The 18,180-nt window shown below is 39.0% G+C and overlaps 1 protein-coding gene across 2 annotated transcripts in view; it reads left to right on the top strand.

Annotated features, from left to right (window-relative positions):
- FNDC3B (fibronectin type III domain containing 3B) overlaps positions 1–18,180 on the top strand; it is a 471,921-nt gene that overhangs the window by 416,974 nt on the left and 36,767 nt on the right. For both annotated transcript variants that reach the window (XM_073626229.1, XM_073626230.1), the window contains one exon: positions 2,935–3,147. In XM_073626229.1, the coding sequence (XP_073482330.1) occupies positions 2,935–3,147 (213 nt within the window). The remainder of the gene's footprint in view (positions 1–2,934; positions 3,148–18,180) is intronic.

Here is an 18,180-nt window from a genome sequence, read left to right on the forward strand (position 1 = left end):
AAGTATTTCAGGCTGACTTAAAAAAAAAAAAGCAGAAAAATTTTTTTCCATGTTTCCATTGTGCATTTTGGTTTGTGCCTTAACAGTACAAAACTTACTTTATGTATATACAATATTTAAACAGTAATTTACTTGTACTGCATTTGTTAATACAGAAATATATTTTGGAAAATGTACCACATACAGAACAGATCTTGTATGACGTAAAATGGGCATTTGTTTGGTTATGTGAGAAAATAAGAAGTCCTTAGTGAGAAATTCCAGAGGGAAACACGGGGCATTCCTGAGAAAGCTGCATATGTGGGAGACCTAATTTTACGTGTGTCAGCCTAGGAGCCCAGTAACAATATATGAACAGCAACATAGTCACATGTGTATAAAATATGTAAAGAACACCTACGGGCTTTTATTTAATACCACATTTCAAGGAGCATTTCCCTGGAAAGTACAGCTTGACTGATAAAAGACTGATTGGTTGCTATAGGTTACTGACAGTTGTTGGAATTAATAAAAGCCAATTAAATCCTTGTATTTCCAATCTGTCTAAACCAAGTACTCCTTATTTCTAGAATCAAGAAAAACATTCCATGAGTGAAATAGCTTTTGTATTGTAAATTCGTTTTTTTTTTTTTCAGATCATTTTGCTGTAATATTTTATGGTTTACATGAAACGTTGTCTAAACAGTTTAAATCTTCAATATCCTAGGCCTGTAATGCTGTTTATGTGCTTCTTTGATTTACTATTTTATTTAGATAAAAGAAACAAGCTTTTATTCTGGCAAATATTATGTTACAGAAACACCAGTATACAGTATTTCTACACATTTACAGACTTTTAAGATGATAAAACTGAAATTATCTTTAATATAGCATCTTAGAGGGCTGAATGATCTAGGTCAACTTACTTGATAGAGGGGGCTGCAAGTGTGGCCCCTAACCTCACCATCACATAATGTCAAGTGTAAGTAATGCTACAGAAAAGACATACTTTAGTAGATGTTCAGTCTGTGGACATGCTGGAGACTGGGCACATGCTGCAGGAGATTATCAGAAACAGGGGATGCAAGAAACTGCTAGATATCACTGCCATTACAGTCTCTTTACAGGTTCATGTAGTTTAAAGGCAGTCAAGAAAAAGTCATTTCATAGTTAAAATTTTTACTACAAAAACTAGTGGTTAACCACTTCAATACCAGGCACTTACGCCCCTTCCTGCCCAGGACAATTTTCAGCTTTCACACTTTGAATGACAATTGCGCAGTCATGCAACACTGTACTCAAAGTAAATTTTTATCATTTTCTTCCCACAAATAGAGCTTTCTTTTGGTGTTATTTGATCATCTCTGCGGTTTTTATTTTTTGCTAAACAAACTAAAAAAGACCAACATTTTTGAAAAAAAAATATTTTTTTTTAATTTCTGTCATAAAATTTTGTTTTCCCCTTCACTGATGGGTACTGATGAGGCGGCACTGACGGGCACTAATGAGGCGGCACTGATGGGCACTGATGAGTTGGCACTGATAAATGGGCACTGATGAGTTGGCACTGATAAAGTGGCACTGATGGGCACTGATGAGGAGGCACTGATATGTAGAATTGATGGGCACTGATAGGCGGCATTGAAATGCAGCACTGATGGGCACCAATAGGCGGAACTGATATGCAGCACTGATGGACACTGATCGGTGGCACTGACAGGCGGCACGGATGGGCACTGACAGGCAGCACTGATGGGCACTGACAGGCGACTGTGATGGGCACCGACAGGCGGCACTGATTGGCACTGATAGGCGGTACTGATTGGCACTGACAAGTGGCACTGATGGGCAGCACTGATGATGAGGTACTGATAAGTACTGACAGGTGTTACTGCTGGGCAGTGATTGGCACTGTGGTGGGCAGTGATTGGCACTGTGGTGGGCACTGGCAGAATTTATTGTTTTTACATTGCTGAGCACTGGTTGGCAGGTAATTTGTACATTTGAGAGGGCTGTGCTGATAATCAATTTGCTGATTATCAGCACAGACCCCCCCTCTGACAGGGAGAGCCGCCGAACGGCTCTTCCTGTCAGCGTGAACCGAGGAATGCCGTTAATCCGGCACTTCCTGGTTCACGTGATGATCAGCTGTGATTGGTCACAGCTGATCACGTGGTAAGAAGCCTCTGACAGAGGCTTCTTATCACGATCTGAGATGCGGGGTGTCAAACTGACACGCCGCTTTCGCGAATGCCACGTTGCGTGCCCCCACGGGCGCGGGCTGGCATGTTATCCTGCTGGACGTCATATGACGCCCAGTCAGGATAACAGAGCCACTTCCCGGCCGTCATTCTACATACAGCAGATGGGAAGTGGTTAAAGGACCATGTCATGTGGAATACAGATTGCTTACACAAATATATATATTTACATTTTTTGGAACTGATAAAAGTTGACTTCCCACAACTTACTTATTTTAAACAGTTTCTGAATGTATGATTACGGTGGCCAGTTTCCATTCGGTTTCAAATGTTTTATTATGATTAACCTAGTATTAAAAAGCTGTTCTTTAAGATTTGGTGTATAAACCACATTCCTGCTTACTTTAGTGGTTTGTAATGAGAAAGCATTTAAGTTTGAATGCTCCTTGATGTGCTGTAAGCTTTTATTATTTAGATTATAAGTCGTGTAGAAAGCAGGGTCATGACCCCTTCCACTGACTGTCATTGTAAAGGAGACTGGGTTGTGACTCTTGTAACATTTATATAATTGAATTACCCAAATACATGAAGACTCTATCGTGTTTATGAACATTTCTAGCAATTTTATGTATCTAGCAGCCATTTTTCCAAAAGGCCGTGTAAACTTTCTCTCTCTAATTTACAATGCAGTTTTAGAATAAGCTATAGTTAAGCTATGCAGCAGTTGTCAATTTATTTTTCTTTTATCTTGCAGAATTCGGATCCAAGCAGTGAATGAGATTGGTCCTGGTCCTTTCAGTCATACAATCAGTGTAAAAACAAACCCACTTCCTCCCCTCCCTCCTCGGTTGGAGTGTGCCGCAGCTGGACCCCAGAGCCTCAAGCTGAAATGGGGAGAAAGCAGCTCAAAGTTACAAGTGTCCGATGATGTTATTTTCATTCTTCAAATTGAGGATAAAAATAAGAGGTATGCCCAAATTACTCCCTTTTAAGTAATGGCTAATGTTTGTCTATAATCCATGTAGTTTCATGTAATTTTCTCATTTATAAACAGTAATTCAATGTTTATAATATAAAACATTGACTCTAACCCTCTTGTTATTAAATCCTCTTAAAGATAACATATTTTTTTCACAAGGCCATTTTTTTCCATTCCAAATCTTAAAATTGATATGGAGAATTATTGTGAGCAATATTTACTTTACAATTTTCCTACATAGTAAAGAGTACCTCTATACATTCCAGCACTTGATATCAATTTGAATCAGCTATAGGTTATGGAAAAGAACTGACACTGTGCCTGATAAAAGGAACGCCCCTAGATATCTTACAGGCAGCTCAATGGCCAACTGAAGGTGCACACATGGCAGGCTGACAACATTGCTGCTAATTCCAAGGCGGTGGCTTGGTATTGTCAGAATGCAATAGAAAGTGATGTTACTGGCAGGACCTTCAGATAACAAAGTTTGTAACACATTCACAAACTACAGTTTGGTTAAGGTAAAATTGTGCTCTCCCACTTAATCCTAAATGCGGCAGTTTTTGCTTAGTTCTCTTGCAACATCCCACAAATAAGGTAAATACAGGTTTTTGTATTATTTTATATGGTTTGTGTATTGCATAGTAACTAGATTCAGTACTTGTTTAGACTGTCATACAAGAAACTTTAGTTGTACTTTAGCTAGTTGTGGACAATTGGAAAAACAGTGCACAATGCTGGTGTATTGAAGAAAAAAAAAAACAGTGGCTCACTGCCAATAGACAGGTCCCACATCAGGGTTTAGAGTTCCTGTATACTTTAGGGTGGAGCCAAGGCCATAGCAGTCCAGCAAACAGTGTCTCAGTCTCCAGATAATCCATAGCATAGCAGAATGTGTTTTGGGGTGTAATTGTAAGTTTTTTTTTTTTTCATTTTCCAAAAAAATGTAAATGTGAAAAAACTGAGGGTTCTCTCCCTCCCCACTGGGCAGATTAATAGCAGTCTGAGCCATTGGCTGCAGCTGCTGTCAATAAAATTCTGTGACGAGGCAGCAGGGGGTGTGGGGCAGCTGTACTGTTTATGCCTATTGATGCAGACAGGGTGGCTCAGGATCAAGCCTGCATGAATGCCCCCCTAGAAAGCAGCTTTCTAGGGAGGCATTCGCCAAAAAGGAGGAGCCAAGACTGCGGGCAGGGGACTCCAGAAGAGGAGGATCGGGGCTGCTCTGTGCAAAACCATTGCTGAGAAGTATAACTTGTTTATTATTTTATGAAAAAAAAATCTCAAGCTTTACAATCACTTTAAATGAGATCTTAAAGTGCATCTAAACCTGGAACTTTTGATAGAATTGTTTTTCGGATAGATTGTGGAGGGGTTAGCATTCCTGTTAAGTTTGAAAATGTATGAGGTTTTCTTTTTTCATTACTGTCTGTAACTACGTTGGGGAGATATCCCCTACCTTACTGTTGTGTTACTGGGATAGGACACTGAAGTTTAGGTATGGATATTTTTGCATAGATACATCAGGTCCAGCCAACCAATTGAACTAATGTAAGTATGCATTCCTGGCAGAGCTCCCTGGAAGCTGGATATGACTCTAGTAAGTACCATTACTACAGTAATTACCGTTAGCTTCCGGGTCCCATGCTGAGTGGCTGTCCTTCTGCTTAGTGAACACAGGAGGTCACTCACTCAGCATGTTGCCATTCAGAGAACACTTTGTATAAACTCAATGAATGCAAAGCTTTCTCTGATTGGATGAGGTAGAGGGGCAGGGCAGTGATGTCACAATCTCCACCTTGTCTATTTAGAGAACACTTTGAATTGATTGAGAGAATCAAAATTGTTCTCTAAATGGTACCCGTGTCAAGTGAGTAGCCCCCTGTGTTCACAAAGCAGCAGGGCAGCTGCTCTACACTTGACCTGGAAGTTAGTGACGATCAATGTAGTAGTGGTGCCTGCTAGAGTGTGTTCCAACTTCCATGGGGATTGGCCAGGTATGGCACATACATGCTTACAATGGTCCAAGCTGGACCAATATAACTATTCAGAAATATTCATACCAAGTTCAGATTTAACTTTCTATAGCAGAACAGAAAGATAAATACATAGAGGTTGAAGTTTGGCTTTAACTTTGGAAGTCTTTTTTTCATGACTAGTCAGATTGTGGCAGTTACATTAGAATAGTTTGGGTATGGTTGTCTTTTGACAAATAAGCATACAAAATTGATAAGGCATTCAGATTACTTGCTGTTATCTAATGTAATTATTCCCCAACATGGGTCCTCATGACCATACAGCATTCCCAGCACAAATTGACATACCATTGACTGATGTGTCCGAGTTGTTTTTTATTGATGGATAAGTATCACAAATTCAAGTAGTTCTTGGTAACATTGATATGCTGTGCGGAAAGAAGCTCAGTAGAAATGGATTATAATTAGCCTTCAGTGGTCCTTATCATGAGCTTGTCATTAGCTCCAGGTAATCTATTTAAATAAAAGTGGTAGACAAGATAACAGTCATTTTTGAATCCTTTGCTGGAAAATGTCCATTAGAACCTTTTGCATAATGGCTGTTCACCAGCATTTTACAAATATGTTTAATTTTGTGTTGAAATACATTATTGCAGTTGTACAAATTTATTTTAAACATATTCACTTTGATGCACTGGATTTGAAGTCCTAGAAATGGTATGAAAGTTAGTGTTGGTGGTTATTATATTTAAAAAGTAATCTGTCATAATCTGAGGCAAGTATGATCGCTGCAAAAATCACATATAATCTTTAAATATAAGCTACCATTGTGGAATTAGAACTGTTGGTTGTATTTAAGTTTCTTATAATTTTTGCAGCGGTGGCCTCACATGCTCAGCTTTAGTAGCCCAAAAGCCTCATCTTTCGCAAGTTTCATTCCAGAATTAAAATCTTGTTAAATGTTATAATATGCTGATGTATGTTAAATATTATAAAAGTATTTTCACACAAAATTCACAGTACATTGCACATCAACTTAATATAACATGAAATTATTTCACTATGGAGACAGGAATAGACGGGCAAGCTTTGACACTAACCCAAAGTGCTGGAGCTTTGCCCGTTGAGGCAGAGTTGGTTTAATTTGCTTTAAAGCGGAACTTTACTCTCTCTATTAACATTGACTATTTTAAACCCGTATGCTGCTAGCATTAGTGAATAGATAGGAAAGAATATCATATTTACTTTTTTTTTAAATTTTTTACATTTATTCACTTATTTCCTGGTTTCCAGGCCTAGGCAAATAATGTCATATCTCCTAGAAGTCTTCAGTAAGGATGAGCTCCGGCGTGTTCGCATGCTGCACGTGCCGACTTCCTGGCGTCGATAGCCTGGATGCTTTTCTTTTTTTTTGGGGGGGGGGGGGCATTTTTTTTTACGCACATATAACCCTTATGTCTTAGATGCTCAACCTATTCTTACACATTGATGTTCTGTAAGTCCTGTTTTACCCATATTCTGCTACAGTATTAGCATTTCCATTTTACATTTGGGGAGCAATATTTGTACAATGTGTACTGATAAATTAAGTGCACATTTAGTTTCTATACTGCTTTATTTCTCTTGTTATATTGGAAAAACTTTAATAAAATCTCAGTCAAAGAAATTAAAAGCTAAAACCTGTAAAAATGGCAGTCCTTGGCTCACAATGTTACATAAAAAGCAATCACTTAGGGCTAAATGATTGCAGGAAATGATTGGTGGGACAGTAATTACTTGTAATTTTTTTTTAAGGTCAGTTGCACATGGACATAAGAATTTACTGATTTTTATATTTATGATCTTGTTGATAACAAGATCCTAAATAAAATGTTTGATAAAGACCTTGTGTAAATGCTTATAAAAGAGCATAATACAAGCACAATTCTTCTTCATTGCCAGTATGGCAATATACGTTTATGTGCACGCATAGACGCATAAACATGCATAAATTAGTGCAGTCAAACGTAACATTTTCTGTTTTTATTTTACGGCTCTGTACTCATCACTCTATTACTCATCTTTATAAGCTGTGTGCATGATTCCATAGACTACAATGCATCTATATCCAGATCAGTAAAAAAAGTAAAGTTTTTTACTCCCATGTGTAAGAGGCCTAATTGTGGGTCTCAAACAAAAAGAATTGGGTGCAGTTTCCCACTATTGATGGGGGGAGTAGTTACTTTTGGATGCAATTGTTTGGTATCTGGTGTAGATCTTGTGTTCATTTCAAAAAGTTGTTTAACACATCATAAACAGCTGTCATTTACTGCTAAAGGCCCACAACTTTGGATGGACATTTCCTCAGGAGAATTGCTATCAATAACAATCCCCCTGAGGAAGACACATGATCCTTGTGTCAACACGCGTAGGGGAGGGGAGAGGACATTGTAAGCAGTGGCAGCATCACAAGGAGTGAGGAGTTGCTGACAGATAAATGCTGTGCGGCTTTATCTGGTGTTAATAACAGACTGTATGTTAGAGATTATTGGTGCGCTGGAAGCACCATAAGATTGTGAGTACCTCCATTGACTTTTTAATAAAATATGTGGTTTCAAACATTATAAGCACTATGTACTACTTGTTTTCCATCTACATGTATGGAGGAGACTGATTTAAGGATCAGCACAGGAGCCTAGAGAACCCTTTTAATTGAGCTCAGGAGGTGGCTCACCAGCGCTGATTGTCCAAATTTAGTTGTGAGGTCACACTCCCTGAGGTGAAGATAATACCACTGGGGGGGGGGGGGGGGGGCACGAGAGTGGTGGTACTTTGATTATATGTGGAGCACTATCGCACAGATTAACCAATAGTAAGAAGTTAAAAAAAGGATATGCACTGATGGGCTTGTGTTTTATTAGGCACTGAAGCAGTGCACTGGAGGACATTTACTTTGCATGTTTATTTTCACTTTACTTTAATTTATCCCTGTTTTTTCATAATTGTCATCTATTCAAATGTTAATTAAATATAATATATAGGAGACACTTGGATGTAGGGACAGTGCGGCAATAATTGTTGTTTTGAATACATTTTGGCACATGCATATGGAACTGTGAACAGTGTCAGCAGCTGGATTTATATATTTGTTTGTACATTGCAACAAGGCATAGTGAACACACAAGGTAACTCGCAAGGCTTTTACACGTATTACTGAAGGTATAACATTTTAGGATGGCTTGCTTGTTTTTTGTACTATATAAAAATATGCTAATATATAAATTATATTTGATTAAATTACTAATGTGCTGTTTTGCTAAGCTAATTGATATAATTGCTGGTAATTATACCAACAACCAGATCTCTGTTTCCGCTCAATAATTAAATGACAATTCATTTATGATAGCTTGTGTTGAATTTTGTAAGCAGTTTGAATGTGGTATATGTTAATAGTGGGGTGTGATACAAAACTACATACAGCTCTGTGTGGAGCTAGGGAGTGCAATAAACAATATTTTTTTTTACCATGTATTCAAACAATCCAATTTCACCTGATTGTATCAGTGCTGTGAATATTTTAACAAACATAAAACAATATGCTTTTGAGATCCAGCAGCAGACTGCATAGCCAGAATTGTATATTGCATATTACACTGTTCAAACATTCTTTCATTAACGGTGTAAATCACATCAGTACAGCTGAGTTTTCAAGACCCCAGATGTGTTCCCCAGAACAATTACACAATTTAAGGAGAAAAAATATAAGAGTGGCTTTTTCATATTGCATTGCCTAGGATGAGATGCAAAAATGATTGCTTTACTTAAAATAAGCATATTTCGACCCTGTCTAATATTTAATATTTTCACATGGTATACCCAGGGCCATGGGTTTTTTTTGTTTTTTTTTTTTGGGGGGGGGGGGGGGGGTGGAATACCTTATTACTACACTCTATGGATTTGTACTTCTGTCAAATGACTACTGTGCATTGTGTGCTGTGTCGATAAGAATGCTGCAGATGCATTGGCATTAGCAGCAGTTCATTTGAATTGGCATCCAGTTCATTTGTTAACCGTGAAACAGCTTGCTTTATCATAATGCACCAGAAGGACAAAATAAAAATGAGCTCTATGGCCCTGTTTACATCTAGGCATCATGATTAATGTGTATGATGCATCAATATGGATAAAACTTGCCATTCCATTGTTTTCAAAGATCTTATTCACATATATGCATTGGGTTGTATTGTGGTGCGTCATGCCAGATAGTTCAGGTATGTTTTTTAATCTGTGGATGTGCATCCAGAGGCTCTTTTCACACCTCCCTAGGGGCTCAGCACATAACATGTGTATCATATATACATATATTATATCATTCTCCTGTTGTGCCAATAAAGTGGCACAAATGAAAACAGATTTGTAAAATGTCTTTATAAAACGGAAAAAAAAATGATTGGAACAGAAATGATCTATGTCCTGTTTAATGCTTAACTCCAGCTTTTAAGGAAAAGAAATACCTTAACACCTGTTAACAATAAAATTGCAGCTTTGTTGCTGTTTCTGTCCCATGCAGAATCTGTGTTCAGTCCAATAGCTTTCATTGTGGGTTGGATGATGCCCAACATATAACCCCAGTCCTCTGAACCACAGAAGGTATAGCCATCATCCAGTCTGCCAGGGTTGGTGGTGCTCACATATACCTGCTGTGTGACATGTGTTTGCTGCTTTACTCTGCCCACAGCATGCGGCTGGATTAAGAACAGGGAGAAGGTTGGAGATCATATGTGCATTACTTTGAACACAATTTTCCGTTAGGTAGAGCGGTATTCTAAAAAGCCAACACCCTGTTCAGGGAACAGGAGGGAATGGGGTTAGGTGGTTTTTTTTTTAGTTGAAATTAGGCATTAAGAAACAGGAGGAATGAGGAAGGAAGGAATGAGAGTATCTTAAATTTGGGTGAACTTAATGGACATGTGTTTTTTCTATCTGCCTTATTATGTAACTAAATTGCTTTACCAGGAGCAGTGTTTTATGATCCATGAGCATTATTTTCAGCAATTAGTGTTTTTTTTTCACATCTCTGCTGTCCATAGCAACCAATCAGCTTCCTGTTGCTTTTTTTTTCAAGTTCAGAATCAAAAAATACCAAAAAGGGATAAGGACCTTTGTTTGTAATGGGCCCGGTGGTGTATGTGTTGACAAGAGATGTAAATATATTGAAAGAGCGGAAGGACAAGATGACACAGATTTCACATGAAACAATCACAAAATGATCTAATGCTTCCTATCTCTGTTTACTAATTGAAGCACTTATTAAACCGCATTCAATGATGTTTTGGAATCTACACAGTATTGATTTATAAACAGTTTTAAACCTAATGGTCTGCATTTGTATAATATTAAAATAATGTCTGATTTTTTTCTGTGTGTTTTTAAAACAACAGTTTTGCAGTACAGAAGAAATGAAAAGATTGGCTTACTTTCTAGCTGTCCTATTTAAAAGAGTGTTTCTTGTTCTGTGAATCTCAGGTAGTGGTTGGCAAAAATGGCCATGGTTTCACATATGGGGATCAATAGCAGATCCAGACAAGGTTTCACCAAGAAAGATGTGTCCATGGCGAAGTATTTCTCAAAGTAGCAGAATAGCGATTAGGGTGCTTTGTTGCAGGCTAGGGATGCTGGCTTCTTCAAAAGCTGAAGGTTTTGTTAGCAGGAATTAGTTTTGCAGGGATAATCTGGTAATAATATTTTCTGTTTTGCATAGATCCTCTTTAAAGTTAACCTGTTCTCTATTTTTAACCTTTGAAAGTTAATGTTTAAGAGCAAAGACAAGAAGATGAGATGCCTGCTGTATATGATCTCCCATGTACATTTGAGATATTTTATTAGTTATTTATAAGATGACCTTTGTTACCTTTTTATGTAAGTTTTGCTCCCCATCACTCCATTCAGCCACTAGGACTAGGCTTTTGTAAGCCACAAGTCATAGCTCACACAGGGTTATAGACTCCCTCCAGCCTGACAGCACTGATTGAGCTAACACTGTCACATGTGAGTCACATGCCCAGAAGTCCTGGAATGTGGGAAGGGGGTGTTAAAGAGCAGGTTTGCTTTAAATTTAAAATGAAAAAAAAAAAAAAAAACTTTTTTGTGCCTGTTCTATTCAGTTTCACTTTCCTATTGGGATCTAATTTACCAGACTTCAAAGCTAAGCTCTGCCAAATGCCATTTACTGTTCAATGAGATTTCATCAATGGCCTTTAAGGGTATTGAGATTGGACACGTTTGGTGATAGTTGGTAGGGCTTCTATATAAAGTCAGGGAATGTCAGTCTTCAGTATAAAAACAAACAGGAATCAGAGCGGTGACAGGATACGTTTTTCTGGCAAATATAGGTAATAGCAGGTATCCAGGAATAGAGAACCTGAACTTTGGAAGCTATGCACAAGACAAATAACTCTTCCCCAGTATGGGGCAGTAGGCTTCATGCAGCTTTTCCACCTTACAGACATTCCAAAGAAATCTTCATTACCTTTTGCAACAGGTCAACTTATTCTTACATGATTTAGCAATACCATGAGGGATGGTGATCATATATGATTAAAATATATATGCATATTCATTTTAAACATGCCTATGTGCATATGGATATTATCAATATCGTGGTACTAAACAGTTGTATTGTGGTATCATTAATTGGTGTTTAAATTACTTAAAACCTGCTTGATACTTGATGAAAAATACTTACATGCATAGATATTTGCTATAAATGTATATATACAGATCTCCACCTTCCGTTCTTACCCATTACATACAAATGTGCCAAAGTGAACATGGTCTCTTTTAATAACAGCACAGTCTCATGTCTCATCCAGTCTGGCAGCACGTAGGAGAAATGGGAATACTGAATTATTTGCATAAATGAACCTTGATATATGAAGACAATTTTTGGACTGAAACTTTGGCTTGAAGTTATAAACAATGTAGAAAGATTGATGTTGTTATTTAACAAGGTGACACCATTATCTCACTGTTGGTCTAGGCAAGGCTGTTTAAACAGAGACATTTATTTCACGGTCTTGGAAAAATGGATGCAAATATTTTAATTGTGGCTTTATTTATGCATATTAATCAGTAAACTGTTTGTGGAAAAGGGTCATAGTTGTCTAAACATAAGGGTTTTTTTTTTTTCATGAGTCTAAGTGGAATCCTGTACCAAGAAATATAGAAGCCACTATTACACTCAGCTCTTTTTAAGATTCTAGCTGTATAGCTGTCTATGGATATAGTACTTTCTGAGAAACTGACCTGGAGCAACCCTCTCTTTGTAAACTAGAGAGGCCAGTGTTTGGAGCCAAACAGCACTTAGATTCAGGGTCTTGAATATAACATTAAAAGAAATTTAGAAAGAAATGTAACCACTTTCATAAGGTATTTTTCTTTTTACAAACATTTAGGGGTTCAACAGGTAGCCTGAATTGCGTTTAAAAAAAACATATTTCTTTTAGACTGTACCATTGGTCTGCAGCTTTATACACGTTCTCTTCATGTTGAAATCAGACTACCCATGAATTTGCCATTTTCCCACTTGAGTGTCACAGTGGGTGCTTTTTAAAACAAAGGTGACATGTTAAGAAGTCAAAAATAGCAGGAGTGTTAACGTTATGTATTTTGATAAGATCATGAAGCCTCAGACTCAATGCCAGCATCACCAGGTAACATTTAGCCTTTAATGCCTCTTCAAAATTAATGATGTGCCCAAGCATACTTCAAGCTGGTTTATTCACAGCAAGCAGAGTCAGCATCATGAGGGAGCATTAGGCTTCAGTGCCTCCTCAGAATTAATTATGTGCCCACCATCCCTTAGTTGTATTCCTCATATAACATTTCCTGTTATTTCTTCCAAGGTACGAATGTGTTATTCCTTAGTCTGTGTCTGATATGAACACTGACAGCAGCAACTGTTAAGCAGAATATTTATTCAAACTTTTGGCATGCATCAACATGGCAGTGCCAAATAAAAGTCTTACTTTTCATTTTGTGGCTCAAACCTATGACTGCTGATTGCACAGTTCAGCTGCCCCTCTGAGCGTTATTGCTGTAGGCAGTGCTGTTGCCAATGTTGCTTCCTTGGAGCGGTTACCACGAACCATGTTTTGCATTGCATGTGAAACACTGTCTTTTTGGAGTTGGCTTATGCACTCACCATTGTATTTCTAGCGTTAGATCTAAATTCATTTCATGCTACAAGAACATTTCAATTCCTCTGGCAAGCATGTTTGTACCCTATTACTCGGAGGCTTTGTACCCTACTATTCAATGGACTGTTAGTTTCATTCAGAAATGTCTAAGTTGTTCATGCTTAGCATAATAATAAATATATAATATTCTGGTGCGAAGCCTTGGTAAAGCCCACTTGAAATCTGTCAGTGTCCAGAATAAATTGTCATTGATGACATATTATGGTTTTATAAATATAAATGTATTAGCAAGATGACATTCGCCAAATCAACAGTCTATCACTATATAACTTTGTTTTCTCACTTTTTATCAATTTAAATTTATGCAACTCTTCTTTCCTTTGTATTTTCTTAGCTTGGACGTCAGCAAGCACTCTCAGTTCTATAATATATTGTAAGAAAAAAAAGATGTATTTGCACAAAATACCCTGTGGACTATAAGTAGATATCAGCCTCTCCTGTCACAGGAAAATAAGTAGTGGGTGTAAACTTACTGTGACATTAATGCACACATCTTTAATCGGCTTTTATGTTAAATGTTCTGCAATTTTAGAACAGAACATGACTTAAGTGGTTTGTGAGAGGACACAGTTCTGTATCTTCTGATTGTTGACTTTACTCTTTTTTTTTTTTTTTTTAACTCAAGTATGAACATTCCAGTATATCAGAGTTCTACAAAAGCATTACGTGTTGCCTGTCGACAGGTGTACAGAATTTGTTTTATCTGAGATTTATATAAAACTCATGCTATGCATGGTGTTAAGCCATGAAATAAACAATACAATACATCTATTGGTTATTACATTAGTATGGCTTGTTATGAGATAATTATATAGATAGCTATTTGTTTTGTTTTTTTACATATTTTTGTTGTGGTGCTAGGTAGCTTAATCCATCACAACTTTTGTGTACAGACAGCCTTTCCCATTTGAGTGGGCATGGAGTTGTTTCCTCCCATGTGGGTGTTTGTTTGCAATGTGACACCTAATACCCATAAACCCATGAAGAAGTCTAATAACAAAGCATGTAGGGAAGATCTAAGTGAAGTCATCGCATTGGGGTTGATTTACTAAAACTGGAGAGTGCAAAATCTGGTGCAGCTCTGCATAGAAACCAGTCAGTTTCTAGGTTTTAGCCAAGGTTCAAACTGAGCTGCGGGAATGAAGCCGTGCGAGTTCAACTGAACTCGCACAATTTCACTCCCGCATGTCAGTCCCGATTTCGGATGCGATTTCAGAGACACCTGTTTCTGCACAGATGTCAGTGTAAATCGCAGCCCGAAATTGCAAAAAGTAGTACAGAAACTACTTTTTGAAATCAGTGCGGCACCGCAAATGCAGCATCGCACCGATTAGGACGGTGCCATTGCTGACAATTGCTGCTGATTTGACAAGCGATTTGACATGTCAAATCGTGCCAATGTGAACCAGGGCTCATTGTCAACACTTAATTGAACAAGCTGAAGTTCAAAGCTGATTGGCTACCATGCACAGCTGCACCAGATTTTGCGCACTTTACTTTTAGTAAAACAACCCCATAGTGTTGCACTGTTGGTGGTTTGTACAGCCTCGTACACAGGGTATGATTGTTAGCAGGGGATTGTCTTTTGACAGACTGTTGTCCTAAAATCTTACCTTTAGTACGCTCCTTTTGACAATTGTCCAACTTTCGGCCAACAAATGGATGACAGGCTAGTAAATTTTCGGCGGACAGCGGTTTGATTTTCGTATGGTAAGTACACAAATCCCTCACACAAAAGTCGAAAGTACAAACACGCATGCTCGGAATCAATACTCACCAAACACAAAATTAGCATAAGGGGCCCAAAGGGTGGCAGTCAAAAGCTGAAATTCCTCGTAGTACGTCACTACGTTCGTGTTTGTGGCATGACTATTGTGTACCGTTAGTATGCAGGACAAGATCCTGGCACACCCCCTTTTGATAAAAATCAGACGTTCAGTTGGCCAACAATTGTATCTTGTGTACGAGGGTTTAGACTCTTCCCCCTGCACTGAGCCACTCTGCATCAGCTGAATTATTTTTTTTTTTTATGTATGGATGTAAATAGTGCTTTTTTGCACTATATCAGTGTAAATGCCCATTATTAAATGCTTACTGGAGGCATTTTATTATTCAGAGCCTCTTTTTGTCTTTTTGTTTTCCACTGAGAAATGTGTGATTTCTTGCAATCCTATTAATGATGGAGCTGCAAATCATGGATCCTAGTTTGGATACATTTAAGTTGAATTTGACCCTCCCAGTACTAGGGGTCAAAATCACACAGGGAGCTGCTTTCCAGAGGTAGTGACACTGGATAGTGTGTCTTTATGCATGGATTTGGCAGTGGATCAAGGTTCAGTTTCATATGTGGACTTTATATACTATATGAATATTATTACATCTTTTTAAGGTAGGTGCTTTTGATTTATATATTGTATTCTTTGGTGAAGAAGTGTATATTTTGTATTCATAGTAAAAAAGTAGCAGGAGCTCACTCTCTGCTCTATTTACTCTCTCCCCGTCAGCTTCATTATTTTTAGGTCATTCAGCAACCCATATTTAGGTACTTCAGCTGGACCTTCACAGCGCATGTGCCGCTGACATCAGCGGCTGCATGCAAAGTGAATATCTCCAGATATTCACTTCACGAGAGCGGCTGGCTAATGCTCTCAGCAGCTCACTGATAGGCTGAGCCAGCTGTTCCATCCAGGCACCTGGGTCTGGATCTTTTCAGAGCCTGGACCGGCCGGCTGTAAATGGGTTACAGGAGTGCAGAACAAACTGCACTCCTGTGAGTCACAGAAGAAGTATAGCCAAAAAAGCTTTGGCCATACTTCTCTTAGGCTTGATTTACATCTATGCATGTTGCTTTTGAGCGTTTCTGTAGTGCTTTTTGCGCTGCTTGCGCTGCCAAAAATGCGTGTTTTTGGACACGCATTTTTACCCCATTTTTTTACAGCGATTTGCGGTTTTTATTTTTTACACTGTATATAGCTGGTTGATAAGGAGGGGGCCGGGAGTCATCAGCTATCAGCAGGTTCCCCCCCAGGTCCATACCAGGCCCTTGGGTCTAGTATGGATTTGGAGGGGACCCCCACGCCAAAATTTTAAAAAATGGCGTGGGGTCCCCCCCAAGATCCATACCAGACCCTTATCTGAGCATGCAGTCCAGCAGGTCAGGAAAGGGAGGGAACAAGCGAGTGCCCCCCCCTCCTGAACCATACCAGGTCACATGCCCTCAACATGGGGGGTGGTTGCATGTTGATAGAGACAAGGGCCTCTTTCCGACAACCCGAGCCAGGTGGGGGGCGGGGGGCTTATTGGAATCTGGAAGCCCCCTTTAACAAGGGGACCCCCAGATCCAGCTTCCCCCTTATGTGAATGAGTATGGGGTACATTATACCCTACCCATTCACCACAAACAAGTAGTGTAGTGTGAAAAAATACAGTAGACAGTTTTTGACAAGTCCTTTATTAAAAATATCTTCTTTCCCGCTTCTTCCTCCGGTCTTCCTCCATCTTCTCCCGCATCTTCCTCCTCCGGGCTTCTCCTTCTCCTGCTTCTTCTTCCGCTCTTCTTCTTTCTTTTGTCTTCTTTGTCTGGTGTTCTTCTTCCTCTGATGCCGGAGAAGATGGAGGAAGACCAGAGGAAGAAGCAGGGAAGAAGATATTTCTAATAAAATATACCCCATACTTATTCAAATAGGGGGAAGGCCGGGATCTGGGAGCCCCCTTGTTAAAGGGGACTTCCAGATTCCGATAAGCCCCCCCACCCGCAGACCCCGACAACCACCAGGCAAGGGTTGTCGGGAAGAGGCCCTTGTCCCCATCAGAGCCCCCCTGCCCCAAAGCACCCACCCCCCCATGTGGCCTGGTATGGTTCACAAGGGGGGGCTCGCTCGTCCCCTCCTTTTTCTTACCTGCCGGGCTGGATGCTCGGATAAGGGTCTGGTATGGATTTTGGGGTGGACCCCATGCAATTTTTTTTTTTTACATTGTGGCATGGGGGTCCCCTCCGAATCCATACTAGACCCAAGTTTTTTTGCTGGCAATTCTTTTTTTTTTACATTCAGCAGGGAAACCCACTGACAGCTGATGACACATCAGTTGTTAAAGATGCGGCGGCCGGCTTCCCGGCCCCCTTCATAGCAACCAGTTATATACAGTGGATGTACAGCTAAAAAAAAACACAAGTTGCAAAATGTGAATCGCGGCAAAATTGCGGTAAAAACGTGGTACTTGCATTTTGTATTACATCCAAAATGCTGCATTTTGCCAGAAAAAAGTCCCCAACCTTTTCCAAAAACGCAGAGGCACAAAAATGCATTGATGTGAACATGTTCCATAGGAACCCATGTTAAAAAATTTCCCTGCATTTCTGCAAAATGCATCAAATAACGCATTAGTGTGAATGGAGCCTTAAAGCATCAAGATGTATGGAGTTTTAAGGCCTGATTTATCCACATAAGATTCCATAAAGTATCAGTGACTTCAGTATGCTCATGATTAAAATCCATTTACCATACTGATATTCTTAGTCCAGTTTCTAGGGCAGCAAAAAGTCTCAGGTTTCCCTGAAGACATCCGTGGCTAAATTCAGAAGAAATCAGAAGTCGAAAGACTCACTATAATTCAAGATATAATTTAAGAGACATACATCTCGCCTTTCTCTTGCTCCTGTTACCATTAAGCAGATACTGTAGCTGGCTTCCTCCATTAGCACATTCAAATGTTAGTTTTTACTAAAATATTTGCATGATCCTGAAGCCAATCTTGTTTCTAAATACAGCCCAGATCAAACCATATCCAGTAACTAATCTTTATAACTA

The sequence above is a fragment of the Aquarana catesbeiana genome, linkage group LG04 (assembly GCF_042186555.1).
Source record: "Aquarana catesbeiana isolate 2022-GZ linkage group LG04, ASM4218655v1, whole genome shotgun sequence".
NCBI classification, from domain to species: domain Eukaryota; kingdom Metazoa; phylum Chordata; class Amphibia; order Anura; family Ranidae; genus Aquarana; species Aquarana catesbeiana.